At 41.5% G+C, this 27,798-nt stretch overlaps 1 protein-coding gene across 1 annotated transcript; it reads right to left on the reverse strand.

Annotated features, from left to right (window-relative positions):
- LOC102432577 (dynamin-binding protein) lies at positions 1-27,798 on the reverse strand (the record flags this gene model as incomplete). The annotated part of the gene is made up of 6 exons (XM_006101739.3): positions 27,511-27,798; positions 14,021-14,295; positions 9,337-9,490; positions 8,045-8,167; positions 244-2,220; positions 1-97 (listed from the first exon to the last, which is right to left on the reverse strand). Coding segments are annotated over exons 3-6 (2,342 nt in total), but the record flags the coding sequence as incomplete, so codon positions are not given.

The following is a 27,798-nucleotide window of genomic DNA, read 5'->3' on the forward strand; positions in this document are numbered from 1 at the left end:
CTGTGGCCATCACCGCCCCCTTGGATTGGTGCAGCGCCCACCAGGGGGCGGTAGAGCCCACTTTGGGAATCACTGAGATACATCAAGACAGAGCAGTCTAATTGTGAGAGAAGAAATTAGGTAATGAAAAAGCAAATCATTCTTTGTCAATCCAAGATGGTAACATATCCCTAAAAAATATGGGTAGGCTACTACTTGGACTTATGTCAAGAAATAAGTATATATTATTTCCTCATCACTTACCTCTAAGTTGCTGGAGTTCCATATTCAAATTTTCAATGTTGCTCTCGTAGAATGCTAGATTCTCCAGGGTCTCTGCCCTTAAGGATTCCTCTTGCTTCTCCAGCATTAAGTGTAGCTCTTCGTGAGCCCTGCTATACATATCCAAGTCCTGTTCCATTTCCTGAATTCTCACCAATACTAATGGACACTGGGAAGTTTGGTCCAAAGGCTTTTCGATATTCTCAGGGGCCTCCTTCTCTAGGGTCTCACAGGTAGGACGGTTACAGGTTAGGAGTTTGGGGGGTACCGCATTCGTTTTCTGCTGCGCTGAGGGAGGCAGGGGAGCTGGGCGAGAGGGCCGCACTGCCAAGGGTGGCTCGGGTTTCAGGTTCTGGTCCACCAGCAAATGGGGAGAAGTGGGTGCTGGACGGGGTGGCGGTGGCCTTAGGGCCTTTCTCCTCCCAGGCAGCTCCTGCTGGGTGATTAGCTTTGAGGAACCTCGGACAATATCCTTCTCGGAGCTGAAGTCCATGATTGAAAAGTGGCGCAAAACTTTATCCGGTTCAGTGCCTGACAAGCTCTTCTCAAACTCTATCAGCTGTTGTGTCAACTTCGAATCCAGGTCAACGTTGCCGTCTCCCTGTGGAAGGGCCAATGCTTCCACAGCGGGCGCCATGTCTTGCAGACCAGGCTTCATCTCTGAACAAAAGTGGGCAGCATTTTTTTCTTTGAGTGTGTGGTACTTTTTGGAACACCTTGCCTTGCCCTGGAGTTGAGGGCTCAACTGGCTAGGCCTGACCACCCTAGAGGCTGAAAGAGAAGAGCTTTCAGGAAAAGGAGACGCTCGCTGCGTAAGGGTTTTCGGCTGGGAGGATGTTTTCCTGGAAGGGAGGCTGGAATAGTCTCTAGTCCTTGCTTCTAGAGGAAAGGGGTCAGAGAACTGCCCTGAGCTCGGCTGGCTCCCTCCTGCTCTAGAATAATACTGGTTTTTCTGCAGTTGGGGGTGGAAAGGTACATGAGGTTGGGAGGAAACACCATTGACGACCTCTGAGGAATCCTTTGTGGCAGAGTCTTTGGCAAGAGGCTGTCCATGCCCGGTGCCTGGGCTTCTCGGCAGCCCCCTGGAGGTGCCCTCATCCCAATGAGAGATTGTGTTTACTTCATATTCAGAGGTCAGATGATCTGGGGGAGAAGCAGATGTTTCAGAAATAATACAGTTGGACTTCTCTTCTTCATACTCATGAGATTCATGTCCTTTTTCTCCCAGTTCTAAGGAGTTCTCTGAGCAATCCAAAGACGTTTCAGGGACCCTGCTAAGGCTGCTTTCCTGTGGCAGGGCCACAGTTTCCTCCACCTTTGTTTTAGGACATAAATTTACAAACCGGTAAGGAAAGATGCCTGTCCTGCCCTTCAGTGATCCTTCCAGCCAGCCATCTTCCAGGGTCCCCAGAATTCGGATCTTATCGCCCACCTCAAAATCCAACTCATTCGGCTCCAGGGCTTGGAACCTGTAGAGGGCGATTCCGTAGGTCCCTGGCTGCTCGTCCTCCTCGTCCGGCCCTCTCTCCTCTTCTCCTGTAGGGGTGTCTACTTCACCATTTTCCATGCAGTCATCATGATTTCCAGACCTCACCGACTCATCCACAGTCCTCAGGGGCCCCAAAAGTTCTACAAAACCTTCGGGGAAAATGCCTCTTCGACCCTCTAGTTCCCCTTCAAACCAGCCTGGTTCAGGAACTCCGATAATGGTAATCACATCCCCTTCTCTGAAGTCCAGCTCCTCATCCAGCTGGGCAGAGAGCCCCATTAGCGCCCGGGCCTGTCCCATTGAATAGTCGGGAATCTGCAGCAGGGCGCTCTGCGAGTGCCACTGCCGGCTTTGTGAGGACAGGCAGAGCTCCCGGACACACGAGGACGGGAAGAAGCCCCGGGCACCCCAGCAGCTTCGGCCTTGCAGCCAGCCGGCAGTGGGAGCGCCATCGAGAATTACGAGGTCACCTAAAAAAGAGAAGCAAAGATAATGGCCCCAGTCATCACCCCAGAAGAATCCTATATAATAAAACCCTAATATGCAAATTGACCAAACGGCAGACCTACCAGTCGCTATGACACTCACTGACCACCAGGGGGCAGACGCTCACCACAGGAGCTGCCCCCTGGTGGTCAGTGTGCTCCTACAGGGGGAGCACCGATCAGCCAGAAGCTGGACTCATGGCTGGCAAGCGCAGAGGCAGTGGCGGGAGCCTTTTCTGCCTCCACTGTAGGCTGGTGGTAAGGAGCGAGGGGTCCCGGACTGCAAAAGCTTCAGACTGCGAGAGCCCCGAACTGCAAGAGGGATATCTGACTGTCGGCTTAGGCCCGATCCCCAGGGGAAATCGGGCCTAAGCCAGTAGGCGACATCCCCCGAGGGGTCCCTGCGAGAGGGTGCAGGCCGGGCTGAGGGGGACCTCACACCACAGTGCATGAATGTTGTGCACCGGGCCTCTAGCATTACTATAACTAATACTGTAAACCATCATTTTCAACATTTACCAAATTCAAGAAAATATACACCTAGAGTTTTAAGCAAAGAACACTTTTGACAACTTAGTGAATTTTGACAATTTAATGACAATATACTGAAAATTCCTGTAAAACAGTGATTTTCAAAGTGTGGTCCATGGGATCTGGGGCAAGGGGGTCCCCAAGTTCCTTTCAGAGGGTCTGAGAAGGTCAAAACTATCATATTGTCTTCATATACTTCACTCAAAACAACATGAAAACAGATACAAATCTGAGAATCCAGCTTTCTTTTATTAAATTAAACATTAAAGAGATCTGCAAAAATATAAAACAACATTGTAAGAATTAAATGTTCATTGCTTAGAAAACTAGTTATTTTTGCTAAAAATATACTATTTATATTAGTATGTCATGGCTTTTAAAAAATGAATAAACATTTTAAAATTTCTCAGTTTTTATAGCTAATATGGTAAAATATAAATAGACCCATGTAAGCAAAGCTCTTGTTGTCCATTTGCTAGTGATTCTTCAATTCTAACTATCAAATAAATGAACTATATCTTCCCTCCAAAACAAGCTCCATTCTGCTAACTTCCTTTCTCCTCTAATTTCTTCCTTTAGAATATTTATTCCATTCATTACTTGCTCTTTCCTTCCACCTTCGTCCAACTCACGTTATCTCACTCTTATAAATCTTGCCCTTAGACACTGTCTCTTCCAGTCTACCAAGTGATTCATGCCCAAGATTATAACTATATCAATTTTATCATATCCTTTCCCTGCTCAAACATTTACCCTGAAGCATGAAGGCTTCTTCCTTCTGTCAAAGGCTTCTTCTCTAATAATCCTATTCTTACTACCTGAAATATATAAAAAATAAGTTTGCTCTGGATACTCTCTAAAGAGGTTTAGTTACTAAGTTACATGTTTCACCTCAATGTAACTTGGCATTCCTATCCACTCATAATATCCCCTGCTCCCACCCCCAGCTATCCAATATATGTCACCTATGAGACCCTATTTCACACGATGGGACTCTCATTGTCTCCTATATAAGCCTCTTCATCTGAAACCTTAGCATGCCACTCTAAAGAACCTAGAAGACCACGTTCATCTTATGTAAATGATCATAGTAAATGATCCATATTACTAATTTTGACACTTAGATTTTTATATACTATACAGCCTCTAATGTAAAATTTTGTACTTAGTGGTAGGCACCCCATACATTTTCACTGATTTGATACTGTATTCCTGAAAAATAAGGTCTTGGTCCTATATTTCTATATTCCTTTAATTTATGATTCAATGCCCACTGGTCAGAGCTTACGGTCCTGATAACTACAAGCGATTTCCCCTCACCAGCTCTAAGGCCATTCCATCAGGGCCACAAGGGAGCTCGCTGGACACAGCTACTGTTCAGACACAATAGGCCTTTTGGTGAATAGGCCTGCTGGTGAATAAGAATAAAAGCATGCCATACCTCCTACTCTACTGGCTTTGAAATGAACTGGACTTCTTAAAGCTGTAGAATTATAATATTTTCCTTGTTTTGCCAGATCTCCATGAAACTCTTATAATAAGCCTTGTTTTCCTATTTTCAGCTGGGTGACGATCTTACTAAGCTTTATTACCTGACTAGAGGCTTGGTGCACAAATTTGTGCACAGGTGGGGTCCCTTGGCCTGGCCAGCGATCAGGGCCAGCCAGCCGGGGGGAGGGACCTTGGGAGGTTGGCCAGCCGGCCATGGGGGGAGGGACCGAGGGAGGTTGGCTATGGGAGCACACGGACCACCAGGGACAGCTCCTGTATTGAGCATCTGCCCCCTGGTGGTCAGTGTGCATCATAGTGACCAGTCAACTGGTCGTTCGGTTGACCAGTCCTAACAGTCACTTAGGCTTTATATATATAGATAGACTGTCATTCTGTTGGTTATTTCTGTATAATAAAGGTGATTTTTAAAAAAATCACCATTTAGCTTCCTGAAAAGCACTTTAGAGATCATTGTTCAACACCCTTATTTTATAATCCTGTTTGCTAAATTTTAGCATGAGTCTCTCATTTTCATCTGAAAGACCCATGCAGCTATTCCCCTGGCATCCTAGGTGACCCCTTAGGAATGCAGGCTACCTAGTGGTCATTTCTAGACAAACATGAGGAACTCCTGGAGTACAGTGGCCAGATGTCGAGAACAGAAAAATAAGAAGTGTGGTGACCCTTAGCCTGAGCCTTTCACTCATGCACAATTAATCCTAGAGGCCACACTGCTTGTTTCTTCTGGTTGGATTGTTTTATTTAAACAAGAACTGCATCAGGAATAAATAAGAATGAATGCAAGTCTTCTTAGAATCTGAATACAAGTAATCTGACTCTGAGTATTGGATACCTCATTGAATCCTAATGCCCAGGGCACTATGTGCTTTATGCAGATTAACCATATATTTTACTTAGGTTTACATATGAGCGATATCAGAACCTTAATCCTGATATCTCACATCACAGATCCGACTGATAAATATTTGTAAATAAGTTGTTCAGTTTATTTTTTATTGGTCCTTTTTGAGGGATGAGGAAGTGGCCTAGAAACAAAGTTACAGTGGGGCCTTGACTTACGAGTGTCCCGACTAATGAGTTTTTCGAGATACGAGCCATCTCTCGGCCAATTTTTTGCTTTGAGTTGCGAGCTAAAATTCGGGTTACGAGCCAGCTTCAGATACCCCACCGCTAGTTGGCGCAGCGAACGTCACAGTGAACGCCACAACATCAGCCCAGCATCACGTGTCTCACTCATTCACTTTTTGATTTGACATATGAGTAATTTGAGTTACGAGCTCTGTCACGGAACGAATTAAACTCGTAAATCAAGGCCCCACTGTATAGGCAAGGAATAAGCATTGTGTTATGTAGGGCAATGATTAGTGATATTCACCTCCCACTAATTTTTTTCTTCTTTTCTTTGTAATACTCTCATTTGTATGTGTGTGTGTGGGGGGGGGGGGGCAGGGGGGGGCAGGGGGCTTTCTTTTTTTCCTCCCTCTCTTTATTTTTTGGTATAGTCAGTGGCCCTGGCTGCATTGATCCTTCTAAGAGATAGACTTGTTGCTGAGTTTAAATATAACTCCGAATACAAGGAACAGTCCAAAACAATAAGATAGCTTTGGGAAAAGGAGAAAGGGTGACATCTGCTGGAAGAATCTCTGGGGTTCTAGTTAGAATCTCCCCGGAAAAATGTACATACACACAAAACTCCAGCTAATTATTGGGAAACAAGGTCCCCCAAAGCACCTCTGTGAACTCTAGGAATCCCAGGTTAAGAATAATAAACATAGCCCAGCCATTGTGGCTCAGTGGCTGAGCATCGACCTATGAACCAGGAAGTCCTGGTTCAATTCCCTGTCATGGCACATGCCCGCGGGTTTTGGGCTCGAACCCCAGTAAGAGATGTGGAGGAGGCACCTGATCAATGATTCTCTCTCATCATTAATGTTTCTATCTTTCTGTTCCTCTATGAAACCAAAAAAAATATTTTTAAAAAAAAGAATAATAAAAATAGCTCATCTTTGCCCTGGTCCTGATAACTACAAGCGGTTAGAACATTGGACTCTGCACCAGAGTCTTGGTTTTGATTCCCAGTCAAGGGCACATACCTGGGTTGGGGGTTTCCTCCCGATCCCCAGTCAGGGGGCATGAAGGTGGCCCTGTCTCCACACCCTCTGACTGGCCTGACATGGGTCACCGCCCTCCAGTGGGAGGTGAGTAGGGACAAATAAGGTTCCCTGCCATCACACCTTGATCTATTCTGCCTGCCTTCCCAACACTGCTTAGCAAGGAAGTACACAGAACGCAGGCAGAGTCTCAGTGTAAAGTGAAGTGTAAGAAATTTTCAAATTTGGTTTTGAGATTAAGATCGAAATGCAATATTCCTTTCTTCTTACTGACCAAGGGTTAAGGAGGTTTGTGAGGTTTCTCCCTCTCCCTACCTTTTCTCTCTCTCCCTCTCTCTCTCTCTCTCTCTCTCTCTCTCTCTCTCTCTCTCTCTCTTACACAGGGTTTAAAAATTTAAGCCATACTCCAAAGAGCAAGTAACAATATTAATAACATACCTTTGTATGTGTGGGGGGGGGGGGCAGGGGGCTCTCTTTTTTCCTCCCTCTCTTTATTTTTTGGTAGAGTCAGTGGCCCTGGCTGCATAGATCCTTCTAAGAGACAGACTTGTTGCTGAGTTTAAATATAACTCCAAATAAATTTTACCATTTTGAGACCGTTTTCTGAATCATCACAGAATTGCATTGATATACGTGTCTGTGCTTATGCAGAAATGCACGGGCTACATCAAGTATACTTGTTGAAACAGTTAACAGTCCATCTTTAGAAGGTCACAGGTCTATTAGAGCAGGGGTCCCCGGACCACTGTGGTCTGTGAGGTCCGAAAGGTAGGCGACCGCTGTATTAGAGTACAAAAGTGGGGAACACTCGGAATATCATCTGAGACCTGGCTCTGACTATCCATTTTAAACTGGTTCTGATGAGAACTTTAATAACGTTACCCAATGTACAGTAGTAAACGGGCCTATTTTACATCTGCCTCTTAATTTCCATACCACGTCTGCTGCCCTACTATTATGCATTAATAAATAATAATGTGGTTAGCAAAACCATATCGGTTTCTATGAGAAAGAAGATATATGTAGTCAAGTGTGGCCATAGCATGGGGCAGTGGAAAAACAATGCTGGACTTGTAATCCACTGAAAGGACTTCACATTCTGAGGCCAAAACTTCTCATCTGCAGGTAACACTGTTTGAATCTCATTTTCATCATTATTAAATGCAGTTAATAATACCCATTTTGCAACCTCCCAGGTCTGTGTTGAGGATCAAATGAGAATGAAGTTGTGAGAAAATACTGTGGAAATTATAAAATGCTGCTAAAACAGAAGGCACTGGCATTATCAGCACTGTCTTAGTATTGCTGAAGACCTTCCAGAAGTTAGCCACTTGTAAAAAGTCCAAAAAAGATCTATTTGTCAAAGTAGACCAACTCTACTGATCTAATTTTTAAAAAAATATATTTCTTTATTGATTTCAGAGAGGAAGGGAGAGGGAAAGAGAGACAGAAACATCAATGATGAGAGAGAACCATTGATCAGCTGCCTCCTGCACGCCCCCCACTGGGGATCGGGCCCGCAACCCGGGCATGTGCCTTTGGCCGGAATTGAACCAGGGACCCCTCAGTCTGCAGGCTGATGCTCTATCCACTGAGCCAAACCAGCCAGGGCTCCACTGATCTAATTTTAAACAGTCTACTCTTGATCAACTTACCTCGATAGAGGGGAAGACTGTTCGGTTCTTGGGATGTGAATTCACAGATACAGACAAACAGCCTCTCTCCTTCTTTTAGGCTGGGAATGGTCACAATTTCCACAAAACTACTGGGGAACTGTCCTGAAAATAAAAGCAAACATTTTGAAAAAAAATTTTATGCCTATGTACCAGGACAAAAATTGTTTTTCTGAGCCCATTACCAATTAAAAACTCAGTGAGAAAATGCAATTCCAGCCAATGAATATTTACTGGATGTCACTTATGGCAGGAGCACTGCAGAGGGGAGGAGGAGTAAGACAGTCTCGGCCATCAGAGATCTGAAAATCTAATTCAGACAAGATCTAGTTCAGACATAAACAAAAATTCAATTCTAAAATCCAATGTCACGATACAGGTACACAAATTACTATGTGATTTCAGAGAAGGGAGAGAATGGGTCAGGAAGAATATGAAAAATTTTATGAAAAAGATAGCATTTGAGTCTAAAGATGGGTAGGTTTTAATAGGTAGAGGTAGACGAGAGACAGAGCCTGTCAGTTGGAAAGCATCAGAAGGTTTAATTGATTCCACCTTCTAAATGTCTCTGGTACCTGTCCACTTACCCCCAGACCCCCCACGCTGGGCCAAGCCATCAGCATCTCTCGCCTAGCTTACTGCACCAACCCCCCATCCCGCCTCCCTGCCTTTGGTTTTGCCCCTTCCTACCATCTTTCAATTGGCAGCTGAGAGCTTTCTAAAAATCTGATGAATACCTTAAAGCACATGAATGGTTTCTCATTTCTGTGACTCCTTACCATGGCATAGTCTGTCCTCCATGATCTAACTTCTGCTCATCTCCCAAGCACTATCCCCCTCCTCCACCATTCACACTTCATGCCATACTCAACTTTTCTCAGTCCCTCCGTGTTCTCTCTCCTTCCAGGGCCTTTGAACAAGCAATTCTCTCTGCCTATCCTCTTTGCCTTGCTAACTCCTACTCCTCATTTTGTCTCAGCTGAGATATCATTTCTACTGGGAAATAACCGATCATCTAGCAAATGTGGGCTAAGTGTCAACAGGGTCTGCTCTAAGGACTGAATAACATACTCCAACCCAGAGTTACATAAACATATGTAAGTTAGGATGGCATTTAACATAGACGCATAGTGTGTGTGTGGGGGGGGGGGGGGGGGGAGACTGCCATCCTTCCCTAAGCTAATTAATGAAAGAAATTAGTGGTAACTTATATTGTAAAAAAACAAAAGAAAGGAAACCAGATGCATGGAAAACGGGAGGTAGGTGCCTCTTACCTGTAACATCCTCTTTCTTTCCTAGAAGCCAAAATTCATCCACCACTGCCAACACCTCAATAACATCCCCCACAAAGAGGGGCAGTTCTTCTGACACACTCGGGCAGAAGTCAAAGATGGCTCGAACCACTGATCCAGCCTCCATGTTTATCACCTGGACAGAAAGGTCAAAAGAAATGGGAAAGCATAAGTATTTAAGACACTGTAATATAGATAGATATCTTGAGAATGATATAGCTTAAGATATAAAGATACCTATAATAAAGTCAAAGCTAAGCAAATAAAAAGTTTATACTTAAAATTATCAAAGTAGTCTCATTTATTTCTTATAAAATAATTATTTCCTCATACATTTCCCTTGGACATTTTTCATTTGATTCTCAAAGTCATTCTGGAACTGGGGGGAAAAAATGTGACCTATACCTGTGATAGAAAAGATACAAGTTGGGAAATACAGACTTTTCAATATGCCTGCAGAGGGCAATAAGGAAATTAACATTTTTCAAGTACGAAGCTACAGAGTATTTTTTTAAAATGCGTTATTTACATGGGGATTTTACATGTGGCATTTCATTGACTTCCCATAACCATCTTAAAATTAGGATACTGAGGCTCGGCAAGTTAGAAAACTAATTTGTCCAAGCTCCCAGAGTTAGTTCACAGCAGCAGGGCCAGAATTCAGACCAAAGGCATTCGACTCCTACCTACTGAGAATGTGTCTGCAAAATAAATAAATAAATGAATGAATGAATGAATGAATGAATGAATAAATAAATAAATAAATAAATAACGTAGAGTAAATAGCAGCAGACAGTGACTGAGGTTTCAAACATACTGAAAAAGTGAAAATTCGTAAAAAAGAACAAAGACGGGCTATGTAGATGGCACCTCCAGACAAAACTTTGTACACTACACCAGCTCAAGAATGTGTTTTTGGTTCAAAGACACCTATGTCCCAACCTTGCGTAGCTTCCTTGCATGGATACGGTGTCATATATTATTGGTCCCCAACTTCACATGTGAGGACACAGGCTCAAAGAGGTGATGTCATTTGTCCAAAGTCACACAGTAAGTCAGAGATGGAATTGGGAACCCAGATCTGCCTGTCTCCAAAGTCTAGGACAGGGCTGGTACAGTAGACACTCTGTAAATGTTAGCAATGATTACTACACATCATTGCCATAACCAGCTACAAGCTCAAATCTGTGTCACTGATATGGCATCACTAGACAGTGTGCTGTTTCAAGTTTATAAACGCTACAGAATTTACCATTTCAACATGTCAAAACTTGGACCATGTTTAAAAGGACACACGATGTATCTCTCGGCCGTCTTCAAAAGACACTGCACATGGCTTAATTCTTTGGCTGATGGATACAAGTGCATTATGAAGACCATACATTACTATACTGTGTTGTAACACATCATACCAGTGCTGTATAGCTTCTAAGTCTTTCTCTTTTGATGTCAGCCTTCCCTCTGCTATCAGTTTATCTTCTCTGTCAACTTTCCCAACCTCTTCCTAGATGGTTGTTTATAATCTCCCGGGCAGGGGGACCACACATCACCGCCAAAATTGTTCAAAGTTCCCAGATAAATAAAAAGTAAACAAGCTCAAAATGAGAGGCTAACAAACTCTCCTGTGATGGTAAAATACATGTGTTCCCGCTCGGGTTTTTCAACAGTTATTTTTTATGTGCTCTGAGGCCCTGTGCTTAGTTTCTGGCCGTCTTCCAAGGAGCTAAAGCTGCCAGATGTCAGATTTCCACAGAAGGGTGTGTCATAAATATGTTTTTTTTCTAAAACAAACATAGTATTTTGCAAGCCTCTTAGCCATCTATACGTTATTAAAACAACTCCCCAAAATTGGGACAAGGTGGATATTATTTTCCTTCTGCTACATTTTCTCACTACAAATTCCATCTCACTATCTGACTAGATACATACCTCGTTATCTATAATACCAAGTAAAGAATAAGTGTAAGCCCTGAGGATGACTGAGAGAGCTACCCATCACACTGAGGGGTGACCTTTGTCATCTGAAAGAGTTAAGCTTCTCCCTGAGAACGTCTTTGCTCTACCCGAAAATGACTCAGAAGCAGAGGAGGAGGGTCTGGCTCAATAAATACTTTTACTGACTGACCTCCGACCCTATTGGAATGAGTGCATAATTGCCGAGGGATACACGCCCTGGAAGGGCGCTGAAGTCAGAGCCTGGCTAAATTACAGGATTCATGCATGAGACAGGAAAGGAGACCTCAGTGTCCTCTGTTTTATGTGGAGTTTCATGAATTTTCTCTGTCTTCTCTGCTCATAGAATACGCTATGAAAAGCAACCATCACTGTTCCTATCTGGCCCATTTTAGAAGCCTGAACATATAGTTTTCAAACAATCATAAATAGCTTATATAAGTTGTTCCACCAATTCCAGATGGAAGGCAAAAGAACTGCAGAGGAAATCAGAGCACAGATGGGCTTGAGAGAAAGCAGAGGAAATGACTGCCTTCGTGGCGTGGCGTCAGGGGCATCTGAAGTCTGCTGGGGAAACACCTTCTCCTGCTGTGAATGCCTGCAGTCCCACTGCTGCACTCATTCCGCATTGGGGATATACAAATCCTTAATTCTCCAGGCCCCTGTTGCATGTAAGTCTCTATAAGGAAAGAGATTTTTGTCGGTTTTGTTCACTGGTCTAGAGCAGTACTCAGCACATACAACACTCAAATATTTGGTGAGCAAATGATTTACTGAACTTTAGGAGAATACATGAGACTGTTTATATAAAAATCTCTACTTCCACTTATCTAACACTAAACCGTCTCTTCTCTTCCAGTTTGCATCTAAATCTTCCAGATCAAACATTAAAATCTTAGACTTCATTCACCCTCTGCAGCCCACAGACGGTACACTAATGAATGGCGACGGCTATCATTTGAGAATTTATCACATGCCAGACACGGACAAGGAGACTGCAGCACTGCAAGTAGAGAGAGACCAAAGCACTAGAGCCAGGCTGCATGGGTTCAAATCCCAGTGCCACCACTAAGCAACATACTTAACACTCTAGAGCATAGGTTCTCAACCTTCCTCATGCCGCGACCCTTTAATACAGTTCCTCATGTTGTGGTGACCCCCAACCATAAAATGATTTTCGTTGCTACTTCATAACTGTAATGTTGCTACTGTTATGAATCGTAATGTAAATATCTGATATGCAGGATGTATTTTCATTGTTACAAATTGAACATAATTAAAGCATAGTGATTCATCACAAAAACACTATGTAATTATATATGTGTTTTCCTATGGTTTTAGGTGACCCCTGTGAAAGGGTCGTTTGACGCCCCCCCAAAGGGGTCGCGACCCACAGGTTGAGAACCGCTGCTCTAGAGAATAGCGAAGCCAGATCCAGACCTCAGGCCTGCTTGATTCCAATGCCCATGTTCTTCTTACTATAAACACTGCTTCTCTTTTTTTTTTTTTTTTTTTTTTTTTTTTTTTTTTTTTAAAATATATTTCATTGATTTTTTACAGAGAGGAAGGGAGAGGGACAGAGAGCCAGAAACATCAATGAGAGAGAAACATTGATCAGCTGCCTCCTGCACGCCCCCCACTGGGGACGTGCCCGCAACCAAGGCACATGCCCTTGACCGGAATCGAACCCAGGACCCTTGAGTCCCCAGGCCGACGCTCTATCCACTGAGCCAAACCGGTTAAACCACAGATATTTCTCCCAATCTCAATGATTCCTCCTTCAAAATCTTTTAGACTTCCATTTTCCTCTTTGGTTCTCTGACATTTTATTATGAAAAGTTTCAAATAATGAAGTTAAAAAAAAATTTACACCCACCTCTTAGATTCTACCAATATCTTACTGCGCTCCTTGATCACTTATCATCTATCTCTTTATCCATTTATCAACCCATGCTATTTTTGATGCATTTAAAGTATTTTTTATTTTATTTCTGATGCATTTAAAAATAAACCACAGATATTTCTCCCAGTACGTCAACATATTTATCTTAACTGGAGCTTATTATTTGTTTATAGAGGTTTTTGTTTTGTTTTTTGGAAGTACCATTTTCCTCTCTTCTTGGCCAAGGACATAATTCTTTTCTCCCCACTAATCTGTCAGTGAACCGGTTAATCTTTTAAACTGTCGATTTTTATCGGTTGCTTAGGAATTTACAAGGTCTTCCTATTTTCACATATTCAACAATGTTTATCAAGCCAAATGCAATCAAATTCCCATGCAAGCTAAAAATATGGTTCTACGGGATAGGCTAATCAACTGATGACATTTAGCCCAGAATTCTTTAAATATTTATTCTCTAATCCTGTTGGTGGCTGACAAGAGCATTTAGAGACTTCTCTTTTGTCCCAAGCAACTGGACTCCTATCCCAAAGTATCAACCTCAAATCTGCAAGAAAAAATAAAACCCTGCAGATGACCTGACCATTGTCCTCTAACTTTAGAGATTCTCAGGCTTAATTGAGAGAGACAGAGAGCGAGACTGACTTGAGGAAGGCTATCAAGCATATTGTCTTGGAGGGACAGAAAACATGCCAGTATATGAAAGACTGAGATAATCGTGCCAAGAATCTTTTTTAATCCAGCTTTTCTAAACTTGTCTGGCACAGTATAGTTTTTTTTAGGTAAAACTTTAAAAATGTTTAACTATCTCACCCCACTTATTCATAAGTAGTCCTCTTGGTTCAGGCCGATCCAAGCAAAATACTCTCCGCTCCCATACAGCTCTTTCTGTCCAGAACTTGTTCCTTTGTTTTCATGCTGTTTCTTTTATCCATGGTGGGTTCTCCTCTTTCCACACATTTAAATGCTCCCCACTCTCCACTTCCTCCAAATGATGCCCACCTCGCCTGCTCTGGCCCCTCACCTTTCATGTCTCAGCTCCTGCAGCTGTGCTCTTACATCATCCTGCAGATTTGTGAAACATCAGGCTGGACATGTAAAAGGTAAAACCGTGAGAGTGAATGCATTCATATGCAGAAATAAAATCACATTTAAAAACGTGGGTCATGCAACCTTTGACAGATGAATGGATAAACAAGATGTGGTGCATACAGACAATGGAATATTATACACAAAATGTGGTGTGTGTCTACAATGGAATATTATTCAGCGTTTAAAAGGAAGGACAATCTGATACATGCTACAATATTAATGAACTTTGAGGACATTAAGCTAAGTCACAAAAAAGACAAATACTGTATATCTTCACTAACATGAGATATCAAGAGTAGTCAAGCTCAGAGAAACAAAAAGTAGAATGGTGGTTACCAGAGGATGTGGGAGGGGGGAATGGGTTTCAGTTTGAGAAGATGAAAAAGTTCTTAAGATGGATGGTGGTGCCCTAGCTGGTTTGGCTCAGTGGATAGAGCGTCAACCTGCGGACTGAAGGGTCCTGGGTTCGATTCTGGTCAGGGGCACATGCCTGGGTTTCGGGCTTGATCCCTAGTGGGGGACATACAAGAGGCAGCCAATCAATGATTCTCTCTCATTATTGATGTTTCTATCTCTCTCTCCCTTCTCCTTTCCTCTCTGAAATCAATAACGATATATTAAAAAAGAAAAAAAGATGGATGGTGGTGATAGTTGCACAACAATGTGAGTGTACTGAATGCCACAGAAATGTGCCCTTAAAATGGGAAAATGGTAAATTCTATGTTATATATATTTACCACAATAAAAAGATCTTTAAAAATGCACGTCATAACATGTGAGAGTGTGTGAAAGAAGGCCTGGGAAACTTCAGTAATTTTAATAAGCAGCATATCTACAAGTCTGGACATGCTTTACTAAAAAAATCTTCTGAGATCACAAACTATAAACATTTACTTTGATAAATACTGATATTAAACAACATAATTCATTTCCAGTTCAGGCTTTTGAGAAAAGATCTGAACCTGGGACAGACTGAGGCCTGGACGATAAGCATGTGCTGTGTCTTCCACTTCCCCTCCCAGGTCTGCCCTCCACCCTTCACCCTGCTCTGCGCTCCATGAGGCTGACCCGTAAGAACTGCATCCAGGCGCCAATGGGTTCAGCCGGTGGGTGACACCAGCAGGAGATCTGAAGGTCGAGGACAGTGAGTTTGGGTTGTGTGTTCCCCTGGTTGCCTCCCTGCCGGGCTGTCAATTGGCTGCACAGTCCTACTAAAGGCCACAGCTACATCAGAAGGACCCCACAAAATAGCTCCTTCTGTTGAGTTAGCTCCCTGCCCCTCAGGCCTGGGTGGCTCTCCTGCTAACCATGGGGCACAGTATGGCTCTTCGCCATTTTTCCTAAACCTGCCCATTCCATTGTAAGTAAGAGCTCCTCAAATTACCCAATTTTGGTGTGCCTTCTACATTCTGCTGGGCCCCTGAGGGACACATGCCTAAAGGGATTTTTAGGATTTATGAGAACTATGCATGAAAAACATGGGGAGAACCTAGAAAACCACAAAATTAGTCCCTAAATCTATCATTCTAAATCTAGGTGAGAGGTAAGAGCTAGAGATACAAATTTTGAAGGCTTTAAAGATATTTAGAAAGATATTGATGCCTCTACCCCCACCAGGCCCCAAATCAGCCCCACTTTTGATGAATTGGGTGCATAGGACCCAGACTTAAATTCTTATTGTGAAATTCTGAGCAATCTATTTTTCTTGTAGAAAAGTAGGGCACAAAAGTGCGAGAGTTTTGAAAATTTACTATATTCTTTCAAACATTCTAATGTTGCCCAATCCATAGCATAAGTCTAAATTCTAGACTTCCAGAAGAAAATATCTGAAGGGGTTTCCTTAGCCGGAAGACGATGGACTGTGGTTTCTCCTTGTTTGCTGCTACAGAGGGTGCGGGAGCAGCACAGCGCCCCTCTGCCTACCTGAGGAGGGCAGGGGGAGAGGGTGCTCCTTGTGGGGACCGAAGTATTGGCTCCTTCAGAGGAATATGCATTCATGGGCATCTGGAAACTTCCATGTCTTGAAATTAAAATCTCCAGAAAACATTATCTTTTGGGAATGGGAATCCATTTTTTAAAAATATATATATATTTTAAATTGATTTCAGAGAAGAAGGGAGAGAGATAGAGAGATAGAAACATCAGTGATGAGAGATAATCATTGATTGGCTGCCTCTTACATGCCCCGCCACTGGAGATCGAGCCCGCAACCCAGGCATGTGCCCTGACCGGGAATCAGCCATGACTTCCTGGTTCATAGGTCGATGCTCAACCACTGAGCCACACCAGCTGGGTGGAATTCTTTTTTTAAATTACAAGTCTTAGCAATAAGACTATTTAAACTCAAAAGCAACAGCATAGTTTTCTTATTTGTTGGCAATACAAGGCTAAAAAGAACAGTCTCTTTCTTTTGTGTGAAAGGATAAGAGGTGTCAGAAAATGAAGTCTAAATCTCTTTCAGGAAGGAAATGGGAAAGGCTAGAAAAACAGCATTTCCTTCTCTGGTTTATGTTGCTGGAGTTCATTTTGGACAGAAGGTCAGCGGTCACTGACAGGTGATCACTCAGAGAACTAGCGCCGGGTGAGGAGGAAAAGTGGACCCTGCCCTTCCTCCCCCCCATGAGGCTGAGGAGTGTGGCCTGGGGCCATATGTCCTCCTTCAGGCTCTTCTGCCTGCTCATATACTCTCCTGATGACAGCAGCGCTGACTCACATGTGCTTTGGCTAAACAGGCAGTGGAATGTAGGACTGGAAGAAAAATGGAAAGCCTGTTCTGACTTAGGTGGGATGATTAGAGAAACATGGGAGTAAAAGAAAGGAATCTGCTCTCAGAAACTCTCTTACAATTTATATTATATTTTGCTTTTTTCAAACATCTCAAGTTGGAAGGCAGTAACGTCAGCAGATAGAACAAGATATACATCAGAGTTTCTGTCAATCATGGAAGGGTCCTTCAGTCCTTTTCAGGATTTAAGCTGAACAACTCTTGTCTAAAACACCCAAATACATAGACATTTAAATTAAGGAAGTTTCAGGATCAGCTCTTATGGGATAGCTGTTTTAACCAACTTTAGGATTCCACTGACCTCCCACCCCCACATTGAGCTGACGTTTTCAAGCTACATTTTAAAATTTTGCTTATAAATCTCTACATTAATTTTGTGAGTTTCTTGGGAAGACTGCACTAGTGGAGGAAGGTCCCAAGACCTACCAAATCTGAGGAAATGTACATTAAAAAAATTTTTCAAATGGATCAACCTAAGAATTACTTAAGTATCCTCTCGAATTCACATTTCTTAAATTTGAATGAGATTTCTTGAATCTCAAATATGGGAGGGAATTTAAGAATCACTGAGTCATAAGTACTGGTAAATACATTGGACATGTCTGAGCTAAGTAGCTTAGTGGCACATTAAAATTAACAGCTCCTTTTATGCTGTATATGTAATAAATGCCCAGATAATACATCCGATAGCAGTTGCAGAAGTGCAGATTAAGATGAAACTAAAATGAAACTTTAGGGTGAGGCTGCTTATAGCAAGGAGCACAGCAGACATGTGAAAACAGGCAGTGTTGAGGACAGCTTCCAGAAAGGGCCAGGCACACTTACTAACCCAGTGTTCCACGCTGTGAAGATAAATGTTACAGAGATCTGCGAGATAGGCATCTTGTTTCTTTTCCTTATCTGTTTTAAGTACAAACTAGTTTTTCTGCTAAAGAAAAAGATTTAAAAAGACATGAGTTTCCCTAAACTTTGGCCTATCTTACAGTATTAAAGTATTCTGGGTATTTTAGAAGAATCAAGAAAGCAATTCAGAAAACTAGGGAACAACAACAAAAAAACTGAGAAAAATCGGGGTGGGGGGTGGGGGGTAGGGGGGATGATTTAGATCATTTTAAAGGGCACCAACATCCAAACACCTGGAAAACAGGGACCAGTAGCTTTATACAAACAAATGGCACAAACTAAAACTTGTCACTTATAGAAACTAGAAAAGGAACGTGGAAGGAAAGGAAAATGTACATACAGAATCCTCCAGTTACTATTCAAATGAACCAGAGAGTTATGTGAAGACACAGCAAACCCACTGAATGGCAGATTCCTTGGATAGTGTCATGAGAAGGATTTAATGTCCTAAATCAGGATGTCCAAACCTAAATTCAACAACAGAGTGGTTCACCTGATATAAAAAAAATCTCTGACAGAAGAGAAGGGGTGACAGTATGATGTAAAGACAATAATAAATCTATGTGGATATCAGGTATATAGGGCTATTCAAATTTTCCATTTCTTCTTGCCTCAGTTTTGATAAGTTGTATTTTTCAAGAAACTTGTCCATTTAACCCAAGCTTAAACTTTCTGGCATAAAGTTGTTCACAATAGTCCTTTATTAACCCTTTAGTATCTGCATGATCTAGAATAATATATATGGAAATTTGTGTTATCTCTCCTTTTTTCTTAGTCTTGCTAGGGGGACTTCAATTTTGAATTAAAATAAACCAAGAATCAGTAAATTGCCACAATTCACAAATCTTCCCCAGTCGTCTAACATCTTTGACATCCCCTAACAATTTTTAGTCATTCCTATACCCATGTCCATTCATATTGTGTTCATGTGAGGTTCAGCTACTTCTTGTGCTTATAATATACACTCTGTAGATCAAATTGCTATTCAAAATCTTCACCTTCTTGTAATATAATTATGTATCTATACCCTTTGCCGTATAATTATGTAGTGCCTTCCATTGTGGGCAGAGTGAACTTCCCTGAAACATTTTTGTTGGACTTGGCCATGTGACTTGAGAAATGAAGTGTCAGTGGAGATGACATGAGCAGGAGTTTTAAACCACATTTTATGGTTTAGCCTGTCCCCTTGTGTTCCCATAACCTACCATAAGAAGGGCCACTGCCCCTTCAGTCTGCACCCCTAGTCTGAAGGCAAGGGGAAAAGACTTAACCAGAATGGAAGCCTATAAGTTCTGCCTGGCCCAGACTAGATCAACCAAACCTATAGAAATGAAAGAAAATGATTGTTGTGATAAGTGATTGAGATTTTGTAGTTATTTGTTTATGAAAGAGAGAGAGAGAGAGAGAGAGAGAGAGAGAATGAATATAGATGTTGGATGTTTTGACTAGAATAGCTGAACACCTCACTCTTCCATCAAATACACATATGTCTCCCTGGCCAGTGTGGCTCAGTTGGTTGGGCATCACCCTGTGCACCCAAAGGTTGCTGGTTTGATTCCGGTCAGAGCACATGCCCAGGTTGCAGGCTCCATCTCCTGCAGGAGGCAGCCGATCCATGTTCCCCTCTCACATCAATGTTTCTCTCTCTCTCTCCTTCCCTCTTCCTCTCTAAAAATCAATAAAAAAAAAACCTTTAAAATGTACACATAAGTCATCATCTGGATAAACTTCTATGATCTGTTAAGATCCAATTCAAATGATACCTCCTCTCTGAAGCCTGTAAGATTAGTCCTTATCCCCTGTATGCCCTACAGGGCAGGGATTCTTTTTGCCTAATTTATTCACTGATGTATATCAAGCACCTAATGCACTGCCTGGTACATACTAGTAGAAGGCCCTCCATAAACATTGCAGAATGAATGATTTAACACACTGAACTACTTTAAGTTATATATAAAAATATGTATTCACATTCCCAGTGATCATGCTACTCTTTCCCACAGAGCTGTATAGGGTCTCATATACTTTAAAAGGGTAACGTTTATGTTATGTGAATTATATCAATTTTTTAAAATGAGTATCTCTGTTTCAGAAATTGCTATACTTCAAGCAAAACAGTGAAGGCATACATAAATATTTTGCCTTGGAAAAAAGCTAGAAATCTAAATAGCTTATCTATTCTACCCCTCTCCCTCACCCGTGAAGTTTTCCTATACTTCATATTTTAAAAAATGTTCTACACTTGTGTTTTATACTAGCTATAAGCTGGGAATAGGGGGAAGATAATACAGTGTTTTGCCCTAACCGGTTTGGCTTAGTGGATAGAGCATCGGCCTGCGGACTGAGGGGTCCCAGGTTCAATTCTGGTCAAGGGCATGTACCTTGGTTGCGGGCACATCCCCAGTGGGGAGTGTACAGGAGGCAGCTGATCGATGTTTCTAACTCTCTATCCCTCTCCCTTCTTCTCTGTAAAAAAACAATAAAATAAAAAAAATATTAAAAAATACAGTGTTTGATTACATGGACTTTCACTGGGCAGGAATACACAAAGGACAAACTTAAAAAAAGAAATCATATTTGCTATTAAGTTATATTAAGTAATAACTATATTCATTGCAGTGAAGAGCTCAGACTCTATAAAGTCAGAGAGAATTAAGTACAGTTGCTGTCTGCCTTTTCTCAAGCTAAGTGACCTTGGGCAAGTTACTTACACCCTCTGAACCTTCCTTTCTTCATCTATAAACTGAAGAAAATGACAGTAATTTACTTCATGGGCAGTTATGAGGATTAAGTTAGATAATGTCAGTGAAACATTTAATACAGTTCCTGGCAAACAATAAGCACTCAGTAAAGGTTGGTTACGAGAAAGGTCTGATGACAACGGAAGAGGAGGAAGAGGAGGAGGGGGAGGAGGACTGTCATCACCACCCAGACCGATTATAACATAAAATAGTACAGATGCGGCAGCAACTTCCGGGTGGGGCCAACTGCTCAAAACTGCCATTGTCTTCTTGAGAGGAAGGGGGAGTAAAGTAACCTGTGGTTACTGGACACAAGGACAAAGCAATTGGCATCCCCCTCCACCCAAAGCCCTAAATGAGCTGCGCATTCACAACAGACCCACGAGGATTTGGCCGCAGTTTGCAAGTGGGATCCCTGCATTCGGGTCCAAGAAAACCTTTGCCAAATGCCTCCCAGGGATAGAAGAGGGATATGAACTTAATCGATTTACTCTTCTAAAAACATTATCCCGTACTTCTAGGAAAACTAGTGGCACTGCTGTTAAATCCCTTGAGTGCACTGGTCTTTTAAAAATTATTCTTCGGGGCTTGGAAATTACAAATTTGAGATTGGCAGTGTTCTACTTGAGACTCTAGACATCTTTTCTTTGGGACTCCTGTGACAGCTTCCTAGGTGGTAAGTTAGCTACCAGGCTCATCTCCCTCTGTTCCACACTGCGACTAGGGTCTCTTCTTACGTACAAAATCTCACAACCTTCGCAGATTGTGCAAAGCTCATCATGACCTGGTCCCTGCCTCATTCCTGAACACTCTCCACCTACCACACACCTTAAGCTCTAGCCTCACCCAGACACTGGCAGTTCTCTGCAGGCACAGCTTTATAATACAACACAATTACATCTACAGATTGCTTCTCAAACATATTATCTCATGTGTGTGTTGTTGCTACCCGTGCTTGGGTATACATAAGAAGTGCCTATTTTTATTATTAACCGATCACTGCAAGGAAGAATAATATACCAGTAAATCACCCCTGGTTAATACTTTTATTGTGAATAATAATAATATTTTAATTTGTAAATAAGTAAATCCAAGCATAGGTTCACACTTCAACAATTTTTATTCTTTTTACTTTAATATTGAGTCACTACCCTGCAGAACTATCATATTTGACTAACAGGTCAAGGCAACAAGACTAAAAAAAAAAAAAGAAACTGATTCTCTTCATGTCTAGAGTGGTCCAAATATTATGATGACTGAACAACATATACATAGAGGCAGCAAAAAGGACAGTTAATACAAATTATGGGCTTAAAAGCGTATGTATCAGTATTATGCTCAACAGTCCAGCTAGCTGCTGAATTATACAGGACCCCAACAAGCACTAACAAAAGTCTGGTTTTAATGTAAACTCATTCTCCTCTTACCTGACCCTCCAGGGATTCTGTTTCCTGATAAGCAGATCTAACTGTAAGACAATAATATCCCAAGGAGGTTCTGGCACTGAGCCCTGCAATCCTTAAAGCAACAAACGCTGTCTGAAAGAAGAAAACCAGACAACTCACTCGCTTCTCAGCTCTCTGCCCTAACACAAGGGAGCAGAGACTGCCTTGCCAAATAACAGTTATAAAATTTCTTCAGAGGCAACATGTTTTTAAATAGAGATGGTCTGCTGTTGATCTCATTCCTAACACCCTAGGGCCTTTTGGAAGACTCCTCCGAAATGACCTCTGAGCCAGACCAAGCTACGTGGGTCAGCACATCCTTTCTATGTATGGAAGCTGAATAACTTGGAACCTCCTATACTGATCGATAGATGAAAAAGTGAGTTAACGCACCATAGGTCAATAAAGCTTTGTCAAAAGTCACTTAAAAAATTCCAGAATGTGGGAAAGAAAAGCCCAGTTTCTTCAACAAATGTTTTGTAATCAAAACATTCAAATTAAAAAGGAAGGAAAGGAAACTTATCAATTAAAAGCTAAGAAACACATAAACACTTAAACACAAGCTTAAGAAACACATAAACTAAATGCAAGGTGTGCACATTTCTTGGATGCCAATTCAAACAAATAAATTGTTTTTAAAAATTGAGATGAATGGGGAAATTTGGAACATTAACTAGATTCTTGATTGCATTAATGACTGCTCCCTTTTTTAGGTGACAATCATGGTATTGTTGTCATATGTAAATAAAAGGGAATCTTTTTTATTTTTTTTTTAAGTCATTTGAACCAGAGAGTCTACAAAAGGGGAAAGGGAGGTTGAATACAGAAACCAACTCAGTTTTATAGATCTTGAGTGTTGGGTACATGGATATTTGTCTTATTATTTTTTATCCATTTTTGAATGAAACCCAGAAAAATGGAAAAAAGAAATACTCATAATTATAATTCATAATATACTTATTGCTATCATTATTGTTGTAGGAAAGAAAAAGAGATCCATCTAATTAGAGTAAAAAGTGGAGACAGGGAAGTAATTTGAATATATGGTAGATTTGGATCAGAGTTAAGGGCCAGGCAGCAGAGTTTAAGATTTGTTGGGGGGGAACTGTTGGGTAACAAGTGTCCAGCCATAGAGTAAGAAATTAAAGCAGTCCAATAATCGTCTATACGGGATAGCATTATGGTGTATTTATGGCAGCCTTATTTTTTTTAGTGCCCTATACAGTGCAACTGATGACTTGAGGCCTTGCTTTGTAGTAAAGGGACCGGGTACACACGGCATGACTGTTCATCATGACAATCCTGAACCAGATCCAGAAATGACAGAAAAGCCAAAAGGTTTCTGCACTGCTGGGAACGGGAGGAAAGAATAAACTAGAAAGGGGGAGGACATGGGCATGAGGCTAGGGAGTTCGGCACAACTCGGCACATCCATTGCGACTTTTTCTGCTGATGGGGCACATCATTTATCCGAAGAGAATCACCTCATCAGAACAATGCAGTGTGTGCTGGGCCTAGAACCCAGGGCCAAAACGTCAGCACTGATTCTTCTCCTGGGCCCTACTCCCACCACGTGCTTGTCAGCAACATACACTCGCACACATACCACTTTCAGAAACCATAGGCTGAGCAGCTAAAACAGATGTAGAGAAATGAGGCCTGTGGCTGGGTTGACAGTTATGCTTACAGGGTCAATGTGGAAATGAGGATTCTGCTAGCTTATTGAACCCATGTATTTCAAGGAGGCTACGAGAACGTTCTTTCCTACCCCTCCCTTAGATTTCCCTTCTCTGGATCATAGTGCAGCCTCTTTCACGGTTGATTTGTTTTATGGATCTATCTGTGGAGGGCACACTATGTGCCAGCACAGCTCACGGTGCTTAAGAGCCATCAGGGAATAAAAGGAAGATTCCTGCCCCTGAAGAGCTTTTCCCTTGAGGGGAGGGGCAGGCAGACAAGTGCATTTTGGAAAGTGACAGGTGTTCCTGCAAAATGAACGAAACATAACAAGGTGAAGGCTGGAGAGTGCAGAGGGGAGGGCAGTTTGATACTGAAGCTACCAGCTGATGGAAATACTAATTTGGAGTTCTGCCGCTGTCCTCTATCACCACTCTCCCTCAGCACTCATCACACTAGCAAACGTGGTCAGGGAAACAAGACAATTGTTGGGTTTATTTCAGAGTCAAAAAAATAAATAAATTCAACTATTTCCTCTACACTCTTTTCCTGAAAAATGAAAGCAAATGTGGTCTAAAGAAGGAAGGCACTAACTGAACTGAAGCAAAGTGATACCAAACAGATTTCTCCTCCCCATCTCCTCCCCTACCATAGTCTGTGGTTTGTTGGCATTTGTGTCATGACGGGTCCATACTGTCACAATGAGCCTGGATCCTTTATGCACAATGGCATAGCCTGTTGGGAGTAATTAGCAAGCTATTACCCAACTCCTATAAACTAATGGTATCTTTCTTATTGTTTTGTGTGTGTTTTTTCCAGAGGATCACTCAAAGCAAGTCAAACAAGAGTTGATGGCCTAACCCTGAAAAAGGAGGGGTGATACAAATTATGTAGCCCAATTTTAAATGCATTCTCCTCTTCCACAAACATGTCCTCCCACCACAAAAAAAGGGGGGGAGGGGATCAGAGAGAGAGAAAAAAACAATGTTTAAATGGGGATTGGTGCTAAAAGGCAAGAGTAAAGATTTGCTTCTCTATATTTTGCAAACTTCTATCATGAAAATGTATAATTTTCACAATTAGGAAAAAACAACCCAACCATATAGAGATACTTGAGAGATGGCCAAAAGATGGCCATGAGAATCAATTGCTCGACACCCTAACACTTACGATTGCTGAAGAACTACCTGTTGAACTATTCAATATTTTGTGAGATACTAGTATACACGCAGGTTAGATTTATACCCAGAGTAGAGCCTGATCCACAGAGGAAGAGAACTATAATCTTGCATATCTTATATTTAAATCATGCTGACGACTATAGTTATGATGCTGAAGATGGCTCTCTCATTCTTCACGCCAGCTGTTTAAATTTTGACTCTTAACAGCAGGAAGAAAAGCTGATCTAATGGTGAAATAAACTTATACTGGAATCATGAGATGTTTACCATAAATTTATATATAAGGTTCAGAAATATTGAGGACTTATTAATCGTCTTTTGCTTGAAACTTAACCTTGGCACAGGCTTAGGATTTTGGCATGTACCCTCTGAGACACGATTCCAAATGGCAACAAAATTATGAAGTGTTTAGAAATTAACTTAACCAAGAATATCCTTCTAGACCTTTATAGTGAAAACCTTAAAGTTCTAATAAAGAACTTACAAATGAGCAGATGAAGTATTTAGGGATGAAGGAGCATGATGTCTGCAACTAACTCAAATGGGTCAAGAAAAAGAAGCACAGAAATGTGGAAAGGGAGTAATAAAGCAAATATGGCAAAATGCTAACATTGGTGAGTCTCGGTGAGGAATACACAGAAGCTCTTTGTACTAATCTGAGAACTCTTCTGCTAGTTTTAAGTCTTTTCCAAATAAAGCAAAAATTATTTTTAAAAGTTGAGGTGGGAAAAAAAAGAGAGACACACATTACATGCTCTTGGAGGAAATATGTTAATATCAAAAAAGATGTCAAGCCACTCTTAAATAATTTATAAATTCAATGTAATCCCAATTTTAAAAAAATCCTCAAAAATATAATTTTGGAAGAACCTGATAAACTTATTCCAAATGTTATATGGGAAAATAATTATATGAAACAAATCATTTATTCCAGGAGAGCTAAGTAAACTTAAATACGAAGACCAGAAACAGGGCACTTGCTGTGCTGGTCATGAGGACATATTACTAAATCACTGTAATAAAAACAGAACAATAAAAAATATGGAGCAAAAGCTGACAGATTCATGGAACAGAACAGAGCCCTAGAGACGGACCAGTATATCCATGGACACCATATGAGAAAAAGGGTACCACAATTCAATGCAGGAAAGCATGGGCTTTTTGGAGATATTATTGGGGGCGGGGGGGAGGAAAGGCTCATTAAATAACAGTAGAGGCTGGATCACTAACACCACATGCAAGGTGGGCTCTAGATGAATTGAAGATATAGCTGTGACCTAGGGGTTGGGAGGGGCTTCTTACACAAAAGTCGACAAGCATAAAACAGTCAAAGAATGTATTTATATGATTACATCAAAATTAAGAAATTTTTCTTGATCAAAGGATAACAAAGGCAACATTAATAGGTGACCAATGAGAAGATATCTGCAAAGTCTATATGTGACAGAGTGATTATCTATATTATAAAATCACTTCTACAAGTCAAAGGCAACAACACAGATAGCAACGCCAATAGAAAATGAGCGAAGATATAAGCAGCGGCTGTATCTGTATGCATGAGATCCTTAAAATCATTAGTAAAGAAAAAAATACAACTCAAAAGGACAAGATCGCACTTTGCACCTATGAGATGAGAAAAGGGAAAGGCTGCATAAAGCTGAGTGCTGGTGGGACATAACGATAAGGAGCCTTCGAACTCTTCTGGCGGGAGAAAGAGAAAGACGGGTTGTGGAGAGGAATCTGGCACTGTTTCCTCAAATTCTGTACATGCAAACCTATAATCCAGCAATTCCCTTCTAAGTATAAGTATACATCCCCCAGATAAATTATACGGCGTTATAAGGATGCTCATTGCAGCAACATTTTTGGTGTTAGAGAGTAGGGACATCCTGAGTGTCTATCACAAAGGGAGCATTTAAGTAAAGTTATTGTGTGCACGCAGCATGGAGCATTCAGAAACAAAGTATTAGACGTACGCATAGAAACATGGATGGATCTTATAAACAGTCTTAGAAAAAAAAGCAAAATAAAACAGAGCATTAGAAAGATACACATTTAGAAAACAAACATCCCCACTTTGCAAGATCCTATACAGACATAAAACAAACAAACAAAAAAAACCCACATTAAATTCATTAGGATAAGTACCTATGAAGCACAAGGTGAATGGGAAGAGGTTAAGGTGAATTAAAAACAAAAGAAATCTTTTGGACTCCTTGCATGCTAAAAAACAATTCAAATGACCTATGATAAATAGAAAATTAGAATTGTTTCCTTCCCCAAAGTTTCCAACTTTCCCAACAACAAAAGCTACTCTGGTTGCCAGCTCTGTTGATGAGTAACAGCTTTTCATCCTTTTTCAAGCAGGAAGGGAAAATTCAGGGATCAGCAGGGTACTAAAGGGATCAGCAGAGAATATTCACGAAAGAGTGTTTTTTGTTCTCATGACCTGACAGCCTGACTGGAAAGACCTGATTACCTCTGATTTGCGGTGATTCAGCGACAGGTGTGTCAGCAGCGCCACGTTTTCAGGTCATTTGAAGCGCTCTAATTTTAGAACCTGTTCGCATACAATCCTCTGGCTCCCCGTGGAAAGGTGCCATACTACTAAGAATCACAAAAATGGAGTATGGTTTAGGGTCACACAGCTAGTATGAAAGGGTAGTCCCTTGACCCCCTTCTGTCTATTCTTGCCCAGCAGCTGGAGTGATCCTGTTAAAACGTAAGTCATCATGAGTGCCTTTGTCCCAAGCCCTTTAATGGCTTG

This window comes from Myotis lucifugus, unplaced genomic scaffold (assembly GCF_000147115.1).
Source record: "Myotis lucifugus unplaced genomic scaffold, Myoluc2.0 scaffold_381, whole genome shotgun sequence".
In the NCBI taxonomy this organism is placed as follows: domain Eukaryota; kingdom Metazoa; phylum Chordata; class Mammalia; order Chiroptera; family Vespertilionidae; genus Myotis; species Myotis lucifugus.